Source organism: Fibroporia radiculosa (genome assembly GCF_000313525.1).
Source record: "Fibroporia radiculosa TFFH 294 genomic supercontigs, scaffold1029, whole genome shotgun sequence".
Classification (NCBI taxonomy): Eukaryota; Fungi; Basidiomycota; class Agaricomycetes; order Polyporales; family Fibroporiaceae; genus Fibroporia; species Fibroporia radiculosa.
In genome coordinates this window covers 118275-128320 of record NW_012133255.1, presented here as the reverse complement: position 1 = coordinate 128320, position 10046 = coordinate 118275, and the positions used below count along the sequence as shown (strand labels likewise).

Here is a 10046-nt window from a genome sequence, read left to right as displayed (position 1 = left end):
GTCCGGAATTCCCAAGTGAGAGCCAGCAGATCGCGCCACCAGCCATCTTCAAGGAATAGACTCACGATTCCGTCAACGTTTCCAGTAAGGACGTGCTGCGAGAAGATGCGGAACCATTCGGAGACGATTTCTTCAATGTCAAGATTAGGTTGAAGCGTCGCGCCTAATCTATCCAGAGTGGGAAGCGTGGGCTTCAGAGTACCTGCAGGAGACTTCGCACCAAGAGGGGATGAAGAACGTCCCACCCTGTCGAACACAGGTGGAGTAGGCTTCGGAATGTCGGCAGTAGTCACCATAATGAATAAATCAGAATGGGTGCGCTACGCTCAGATGAGTCGTCTTATACCGTCGCTCGCATGATAGACGTGCGCAGGCGCAGTCTATGCCTGTCTAACACACGAGCAGCTGATCTCGCAATAGCGTCAACTGACGAACCTTTCATTCTTGCGAGCCGACTGTTCCCACGCCTCGTGTTCACGAGAGCCAAACGAGAGCCGCTGGCTGGCATCACCTGTGAGATTGTTGCAAATGACGATCAGGCCAATAGTTGCCGAGCAGCAGTCACTCCTGTCTGAGTTCAGAGTGTTGCGGCGTTATGCCAACTTGAGGCATGCCATACATGTCGGAGAAGCAAAATTCACCAAGACGAAGCGAACGGAAGCAGATGCAGGGGCAGAGATGCGTCATTAGTCTTGCGAGCAAGGGTCATGTCGACGGAAATGCAACTCATGCCGTCAATCGGAAGCCCGTGAGCATGCACGGGTCGTTACATTTCGACCGTCAAACTTGACCTTATATCTGTGGATATTGCTCGGCATAATAGTCATAGGTAGCGAACAGAACAAGAAATAAGATGATTACCTGTGCCCTATGACTTGCATAGCAATATCAAGTTAACGAAACGGGTTCAGCAGACTACAGGAATAGTTGGACGAAGTCTTTCATACCAATAACTGTATGCACGCACATATACATACGATTGAGACGCTAAATGAGTTTGCTCACCCTACATTGAGCAAATCGACTTGGAACATGTCGGCGAAGATTATCGTGGTTGAAAGGTTCGACTTCAAGTCTCTGTGTACAATCCAGGTAATCAAACCTACAATGCGATATATCGATGTCGATGTTCAAGTTTAACCGCGTCTCACTGTCACATAGGTCCATAGTCGCGGTGCGGCGCCAAAATCAACCAACCACTCCCATGCTGGCTCAAGGAACTTGAAAAATTGAGGAAAATACATTGTGACAATCCTAACACATACAACATTCTAATTGCGAGTACATTGGAACACATTAAAGTAGGCACTACGTAGACTAAACACCAAGAGCAATGCTCGTATTCAAAACAAACTAAGGGTCGTCCTCAATAAAAATACGGTCTACAGCTTTCCATGTCACAGCGTTTCCATTCTGCTTCGCCTCCCATATGCGATCCCGTTCCATCCAGTATTCCAATTCATCATTGACCATCGACGGAGCCCAAACTCTCTCCCCCGTATCGGGTTCGGTCTGGGCGCTGAACCACCGAGGCTTGTGTAGAGACACCCGACCTTCCTCCCGCGCACGGCGCGTCGCTCGCTGAAACTCCTCCTGCTTATTCTTCAGATCGTTGGCGTGCTCGTATCTGCCCAGCTCAAACGCCCGCTGATCAGGACGCAGCCGGCAATCCGTTGGAGCCAAATACGGACGCAGCGTATCTGGACAGTCGTTAAGAGTGATGGCGTAGGGCGTGAGATTGAATGGTGCGGGAGGCTTTTTGGAATTCCGCCACAGGAGGATGTACTCAGGTCCGGTAGAGGTCGACGTGGGGCCGTCAATATGCACATCTGGATGCAGCTGTCCGATGCCGCTCCCCACAGAGCGCGCTACGAGCTGACTATTCCATCGTCCTGCAATCTCGTATGTGACATTGCCGTTGGCGTCGGCCACGTACCCACAAATCTCATAGGCATCCTTCCCTCGCCAGCCACGGGGCTTGAAGGTTAGCACGCAACGATCCTTGGTCCGGTGATTCGTGATCTAGACGACGCTCTGTGAGCATCCCGATGATCTTGGCGTAAACCACTTACCACCATGTCACCATAGTGATCGATTGTTGGAGAGCCGAGGATGAAACCAGATACGTTTGTAGTCACTTTCTTCCAGCTATAGTGCTCGCTTACTTTGCCTTCGACGTGATGGCCCTTCACTTTTGGATACCTGGGGGCTCTGTCGGCAGGCAGGAGTAATTCTGCATGAGCAATACCGGTTGGTCGAATCTCAAAGGATTTCCCCATGAATTTGTTTTGAGCATCGACCTATACCAAAATTTTGACATTATCTCTCAATGAACGTTTCTCAGCACATACCTCGCCGTAGTACCGCCAATGTGGAGACTCAGCCCAACAAGCAGAAATCGGGGGATGGTGGCTGACTTGCTCCGACATGTAACGATAGTCCTTATCTAGACAGACATACTCGAAGGTCTCACTCTATGAAACGTTATCAGGGACCAGATGTTGAACAAGTCCTAGAGATACGACTTACCAACATGGGGTTGAATGGTTTGGCGATCCGACCAATCGTTGAGGAGTAGTTCGACATAGCGAACGCAGCCACGAATGCAATACGTTTGTGAGGATCAGTTTCGTTGTATGCAGCGTCGACTACAGCATTAATGAGTAGGCAGTCATATCTCACTGTGAGAAAACTCACGGCACTCAGAAAACTCCATATCCTCAGCCTGCGGGCGAAATACTTCAGTATGAGAGCCGGAGGATGGACGAATAAGCACTCTCACCATACGCTGAAGCATACTAGTAGGCTCATTGAAAAACACCGGGAACGATATCTTGGTCAGATCCTTGCCAATACTATTCTTGAGCACTGCCCATAGACTCATCGGGGGTCGGTCATCGCTGGTGATCGCCAATCTCTGCCGAGCATTCATGTATCCCTGATACTGATTTTGGCGAATGGTTATCCACAAGTGGTCAGAGGGAGACATCAAGGAAGAAACAACCAAGTTGGGTAGAGTGCCACTCTCAATCGCGTCGAAAAACTCGTCCTCTTCGTCCGTATCAACGTATTCCTCATCCTCACCTGTCGGAGATTGGACACGCTGGCGTATGCTAGAGGAAGCCATGATTGACTGAACGGGTGAGGTCGCCGAGGGCTGTCTTGACACCGGTCTCCGAGCTACCCCGAGGGGACCCGGGCCTGTTGGTGTCAAGATGGGCTCCGGAGATGGCACGGCTGTCTCAGGCGGAGACGCCACGATGGGCGGCGGGGCGACGAGCGTCGACATTCTACGTCTCATACTGCCGTCCTCCTGGGTAATAGTGACGAAACTCCCGTCCATCATGCGGCTTCGCCTGCGCGACTTGTTGCGGAGCTCTTGTTCCAAGAGGTGGCCTTCTTTAACTACAGCTTGTAGACTTTCCTCCCAAATGTTCTGTCTGTCACGTTCGCGTTCGAGTTTCTCCTTGTACCATTCCTCCCGCTCGCGGACCATTTGCACGTACTCGCTTAACATGGCATTGACAGAGGCAAACGTATCTTCCAGCGCCTTTTTCAACTCGGTGGACCGGGGCGAAGACTCTGTGAGAGACATTTTCGAGATCATCTGTGAAGCGAGTTCTGCTTGGGCCACGATCGCGTTGCCTTGAAGTTCGTAACAATTGCTGTGCGGTGGATTGTGCTCTGTCGAATCTGCAATTGACGACCTCTCGTTCTCATGTTCGTCGCCTGTCTCTTTGCCACTGGCTTCTTGCACAGGAGGCGCCTCGTCCCCAGATCCGTGGTCTCCAGTGAAAGAGCTCAGCGGCGAGCCAGTAACCGTCCCTGCACTCTTCATTTGCCGACTAGCTATCGTACTCTTCATGGACGGACTGAAGCTAGGGGCATCACTCTCGCCGCTCTTGCGCTCTGCTTCTGCTTCACGCCTAGAATGCTCCATACATTTCTGCAATGCTTGAATCCACCGTGATGCCTCGACGCGATGATTAGCTTTCAGATACCATTTCTGTGCCCCATGACCAGTGGAATGAACTTCAAATCGCACGCCAGAACTGCCAGCAGAAACATGTAGCGTAGCGTTCTTCATCGCAATTGCGCCTCTGCAGGTCACGTTCTCATCATCTTGGTGGCGGAAGTCTAGACAGACAGTGAGCATCGCACTTATTTGGACTGCTCAAACGTACAAGAGAAGAATCCATTCTTGAGCACAAACCATCGCGTGTTGTACCCCTTTGCAACATTGGCATACTTGTTCAGGTAGCCCTTGAGCTCGGGCGGTTCCGCTGACTGCTGTCCCAGGAGGGTGGTGTCCTGGTTCGTAACTATGATAGACTTTAGTGCACCGGTTTCAGGAATGAGAATAGCACCCACATTGCTTTAAAAATACTTTCACTCTGTCATCCTTGCCTACGCCATCGTACACCATATGCCCCCTCCGATCACGAGCGAACACGTCCGCACCCGCTCGTACTGTCAGTTCCACTAGCCGCAAGTCCTTGCGTCTCGCCGCCTCGTGAAGGAGTGTTCGGCCAGATGAATCATCAAGGTAGGACAAGTCCACATTGCGGATGCGATGAGATGAAAGCATTCTCAATAGTGCTTCCGGCGGCGGTTCATTGAGAGAAGACAAGACGTAGGTCCGCAAAAGCGAACGATACGATGTTGTCATGAATGAGCGAGAATCTTGAATGGTCCGCACCGTTTCTTTGCCCTTTGCGACCTCCAAGCATGTTCGTCCCTGACTATCTCGTATGGTATCGTCAATCTCATCGTGTTCCAATAGCAAGGCGACAACATCCGCACGCGAAACAGATGCTGCGAGATGTAGGGCGGTAGTTCCAGTGCCAGGCGGGTGCACAGCATTGGGGGATATAGCGCGGTGGGAGAGCAAGAGAGCGACCGTATCGGCTACGAAACCTTAGGACTTGGATTCCTTAAGTAGGAATGCTTGACTTACTTGACGCGCAGCGAATTGCCAGATGGAGTGCTGCAGCACCTATATCACTATCCCCTTCGAACGACTTGCGACCATCCTTCCCAATTTCGGCCAAAAATGTGTGTATACGAGCAGGATCACCTGTGGAAACGTGAATTCCATACCATTGCGAACAAGAAACAATGACTTACCGCTCCGAAGAGCAGACAGAAGCTTCACTTGATACAAGTAGTCCACTCCACCACCTGTACAATGCGTTAGTGGCAACAATCGAATCTGACAAGAATCGAACTCATTCACCATCACTCCGTGCAGAAGACGCACGGTTATCCGACATCCTTGGAATCAACCTCAGTGACTGGTCTACAGAAGACGACTCATGCATAGGTATACGCGGCATCCACAGGTGAAATAACACGCACTTGCACCCCTCTGCTGCGCACCCCTCTACAATATCCGCCGAAATCTCCTATCCGCTCCTCACCAATGGCAGAATCGTCTCTCTACTTGTTGTCTAACGCGTAAGGAACGACGGTCGTGAACGTTAGTGACTAGGTAACGAACCCATCCCAGATCGGTCCCCTCCGTGCTAGGAACGGGTGGCCAACATAGGTTAGGGTTACTAAATCCAGATCATAGGCGCCCTGATAGCTTACATTATGCATAGCTCATGGACAAGTGCTATATATGGCACTTAGTGACCGGAGCGAGGCGACGTACAGACGCGTTCATCTAAACAATCCTTTCAAGGCTGGCCTTTCCACTGCCTGAAGTCAGAGTCTTTCTTGGGGAAAAGACGCCTGATTATCCGAGTCCGTAACACTACTACATCATCGCTCCCGCTTCCGCAGTCGAGTTATACAAGTGCCAGAATTCCAAAGACGTTGCATTGCCACGAATCGCTCTATCGACTCTCTCAAGCTCGACAGCTTCCACGGCTCCGAGTCGGACCGTGGCACAACGACATTAGACTGCTCAAGTTCACATCTGATCATTATTTACTCGCGGGGTGGCGATATAATCGACCTATCGCTCGATCGCGGAACGGGCCTCTGCCTCCCTGAGAATTTTTGATGACTGTCCTAGACCGCGCACGCAATTCGCTCTCGATTTCTTGTCATCCATACTCTCCTATAGCGGACGCCGGGGTTCAGGTGATCGTCCTTCTCAGGCATTATTAGCGAATCAGCCCTTATCATGAAATCTGCCGAGCAAACAAGCTGTATAAAAACTTCGTCGACGCTGAGTGCAGCGGGGCTCTTTTTCATCGCTATCACCCGCGGCCGCAGCTGAGATTCGACCATGGCCACTGTGACCACCGACGTCCAGAGCTTTCTCTCATCCGCCGACTCCGTGAAACCTGCGCTGCCGACGCTGGACAAGCTCGGTGTTTCCCTTCAGCCTGATCTCGATGTGCAGAAAGTCGCCGCAGAGTGGTTCCGAGCATTCTCTCAGCACATATCCTCCAGCAATGTCCCCGGAATTGTTGGTCTCCTGCTTGAAGATGGATGGTGGCGCGACCAGCTTGTCCTCACTTGGGAGTTCCGGACGTTCCACGGGGCGGACAAGGTTCAGAAATTCCTCGAAGACCGACTCCCCGTCGTAAAACCGGCATCATTCAAGCTCGGAACCGTCAGCTTGACGCAGCCGTATCCTGACCTCGCCTGGATCGTGGGCTTCTTCGACTTCGAAACCGAAGTTGGAGTCGCAAGCGGTGTGTTCCGGCTCGTGCCTACGTCAAGCGGGGTCTGGAAGGCGTTTACTGTTTATACCAACTTGGAAGATTTGAAAGGATTCCCAGAAAAGATTGGTCCGAATCGGGATTTCCAGCCCAATCACGGCAAGTGGGTGACCCAACGGGAGCAAGAGAAAGCGTTCGTCGACCGTGATCCTGCTGTCCTCATCATTGGTGGTGGTCAGAGTGGCTTGGATGTTGCGGCAAGATTGAAGCACCTTGGCATCTCGAACTTGATTGTCGAGTCGCAGCCCCGCGTTGGAAATCAATGGAGATACAGATACGAAGCGCTCTGCTTGCATGACCCTGTCTGTGAGTAGCTCAATGACTCATTGCAGTAACAAGTGTCAAGTGTTGATCGCATAGGGTATGACCATATGCCCTACATGCCGTGAGCTTCACAGATCCTCATCGCATTGAGCTTTTTTGACTCGGTTTGTAGATTCCCTCCGTCCTGGCCTGTATATACCCCTGCACAGAAGGTCTGTTTGTCCTCTGTCTCGCGACTGGCATGAGCTGACACCGCAGGAAGCTTGCTGGATGGCTCGAGTATTATGCCGAAGCCATGGAACTCAACATCTGGCTGTCGACGACCGCAACGCGTATCGAACAGCTAGAGGGTGGTAAATGGACTGTAGCAGTGCAAAGGGAAGATGGAAGTGAGCGCGTCTTCCACGTTGACCATGTAGTGATGGCGCTTGGATTTGGGGGTGGCCTGCCCAAGATGCCAACTGTCCCTGGGCAGGTGCGTGCACCCCGCATAATATGCGTAATACAATTCAGCGAGTGCTTATCTTAGTACACAGGAGGAGTTCCAGGGGCAAATACTACACTCTACAGAACACGGATCTGCGAGGGACCATATCGGGAAAAAGGTAGTAATTGTGGGAGCAGCGACGTCAGGTAACAAATTTAACGCGAAACTACGTTTGACTCACTGACCATTTATCCAGCCCACGATATCGCCGGTGATTACGCCGAGCATGGTGTAGGTGCGTATACCGTATCTGTACGAGATTATCGCGAACAGCTCATGGCCATCAATTCAGACGTTACACTTTTCCAGAGAAGTTCGACGTATATCATGACGACGAAGGAGGGTATGCCACGCGTCTTTCGGGGTAAGAAACATTTTACAGACGGCTGCCATTCGCTCAACTTTAGCGACCAGACTATTGGGAGGGCGCAGCACCTACGGATATCGCCGACCGCTTGAGTAACTCTTTGCCAATCAAGCTGCAGAAGGAGATCGCGAAGCGCTCCACGATTGCCATTGCACGAGCAGACAAGTGAGTCGTGTCTTCCACCTATGCCAGTCAACATCACCTAACACGGGTGCAGGGAACTCCTGGAAGGGTTGCATAAGGTCGGATTTAAGTACCACTTCGGTGTCGACGACTCTGGCTTCTTGCACATGGCCTTCACGCGGGGTGGAGGCTACTACCTGGGTCGGTCTCGCACCTTCCTTTGGCTATGTCTTGCTGACTTCTTGCAGACGTCGGCACGTGTCAGAAGATCGTCGACGGCAAGGTCAAGTTGAAGAACGACAGCCAGATCGAGCGATTCACCAAGACTGGACTCAAATTCACAAATGGTAGCGAACTTGAGGCGGACGTGGTCCTCTTCGCAACTGGGTCAGTCAAAACACTAATTTCCGCTTGCTAGACACGATCGTGCTGAACGGTCATATTCCACAGCTTCGAGGGAGCTGATACAGCAATTAAGAAGCTCGTCAGTCCAGAGGTTGGGTCTAAGTTGGGGCCCATCTGGGACTTGACTCCGGAAGGCGAGGAACGGGGTGCATGGCGATGGCTCGGTGTACCAAACCTCTGGTTTATGATGGGTACGTCCTTGTTGGGTCCATGTGCGTTCGTTCGGAAGAATTGACCTCGTTTTGATCTCAGGTAACCTCGCAATGTGTCGTTTCCACTCGAAACATCTTGCGCTACGTGAGCAACAAAAATTTGTATCTTGGGTCTCATTGATTTAATTTGATTTGCTGCAGAAATCAAAGCTATACAGGAGGGCATATACGGGCAGCGTTATGCGCCGTGATAGATTTTGAAATGTAGCGGCGACGAGATGCAGTACGAAGAGAATGTACACTAGAATATGTTTGGGTTCTGTTACGGATGCACACTGCTGTGTATGTGGAGGCCTAGTTCTGTGTTTTTTAAATAGGGAAATTGGTAATTTGCGAAATTGAACGTGGATGTACCGTGGCGCTGCAAGCGCCACCGACTTCCTGAGAAGCCCCGACGTCAGGGAACAAATTCCCTGCCCTCGTCCTGTTCGTCCTATAACATCCATGTCCAACATCGACTTTGAAACAGCCGTTAAACAGGAAGAAGCATATCTTCGTAGGGTTCATCCCACCCCGGAAGACATTCCAGCATGTATGAAGCTCTTCGATGACTTCCTCTCTTGTAATAGTGAGTACTCCCATCTTCTCCACTGCCTGGAAAGACTCATATACTGGAATGAAAAGTTCTTGGAGTGCAATTCAAGTCGCTTTACCGGTACGGCCACATGTCTGTTTGCGGCCACAAACTCGACGAGTTCAAGTTCTGCATGAGTATTAAGGGGCTCCACCCAGAAGAGAAACGCGATGCGTGGATCCGTCGTCGTGCTGAGTGGTGGGCCCGCCGTCGATTGGAAAAGAGCAGCGAGGATATATGGGATTTCAGGACGTACGTAGGCGTTGCTCTGCCGTACCTCTGCCGTACCGTCTGCACCTCACGCGCCTGCGTTGCACTTTAAATAGGGAACCCCTCAAAGACTACCCCCCGGCAAGAACAGACAACAGCCGACCTTCTGCGACGATCGGATGAGCAGAAGATTGCTCAATATATGGTTTACTATTGCATAGAGTATAGATGAAGGCCAGGGTCCCATGAGTATCAGAACTAGCAGGAATATAGTGAGTAGAATAGTAGACTATTTGATAATCTGTGGTTGGTTTGACTGCTAATCGCACTTAGTTGAGTTAACCGTAGTTCGGTACCGGGAAATGATTTTCTCGGCGTTACACTTGTCGCTGCCGTTTGAGACTCATACAAGATTTCAGGAGCAACGGGTATGCATATCGGCACCATTACGGTCTCTCCTGGCAGAGACGAGCCGTCATGATTTCTGCTAGTATATCTTCAGACTCCTCACTGGCTATCGTGCAGCCATTAGTATCGATGTCGTGATCAGGTCTACACCACATTAAATATAAGAACTCTACAACTACTAGATGCGTTAAGTGATTTCGCTACTACCTTCATGTTTCGTAACGAGTTTTACTCTGAAGAATATCGCTGACCAGGAGCTAGTTATAACTTTGTTATGGGAGCACCTTCAAGAATTGATTGACATTCTCATCATGGGCAG

The 10046-nt window shown here is 50.9% G+C and overlaps 3 protein-coding genes across 3 annotated transcripts; 2 read left to right on the top strand and 1 right to left on the bottom strand.

Moving 5' to 3' along the window:
• Nucleotides 1-1353: 1353 nt before the first annotated feature.
• Nucleotides 1354-5273, bottom strand: FIBRA_02003 (uncharacterized protein; the record flags this gene model as incomplete). Its single annotated transcript, XM_012323871.1, has 11 exons — nt 1354-2022; nt 2073-2300; nt 2352-2474; nt 2530-2648; nt 2698-2725; nt 2783-4137; nt 4185-4322; nt 4372-4908; nt 4958-5077; nt 5128-5181; nt 5237-5273. The coding sequence occupies 11 exons, from the start codon at nt 5271-5273 to the stop codon at nt 1354-1356; spliced, it is 3408 nt and encodes a 1135-aa protein (XP_012179261.1).
• Nucleotides 5274-6238: 965 nt separating this feature from the next.
• FIBRA_02002 (uncharacterized protein) lies at nt 6239-8726 on the top strand (the record flags this gene model as incomplete). Its single annotated transcript, XM_012323870.1, has 13 exons — nt 6239-6983; nt 7038-7062; nt 7114-7153; nt 7204-7416; nt 7478-7574; nt 7625-7663; nt 7721-7792; nt 7843-7960; nt 8013-8119; nt 8167-8305; nt 8369-8514; nt 8576-8620; nt 8677-8726. The coding sequence occupies 13 exons, from the start codon at nt 6239-6241 to the stop codon at nt 8724-8726; spliced, it is 1836 nt and encodes a 611-aa protein (XP_012179260.1).
• A 253-nt stretch (nt 8727-8979) lies between these two features.
• FIBRA_02001 (uncharacterized protein) lies at nt 8980-9502 on the top strand (the record flags this gene model as incomplete). The annotated part of the gene is made up of 3 exons (XM_012323869.1): nt 8980-9103; nt 9160-9361; nt 9436-9502. The coding sequence occupies 3 exons, from the start codon at nt 8980-8982 to the stop codon at nt 9500-9502; spliced, it is 393 nt and encodes a 130-aa protein (XP_012179259.1).
• Between the last annotated feature and the right edge of the window lie 544 nt (nt 9503-10046).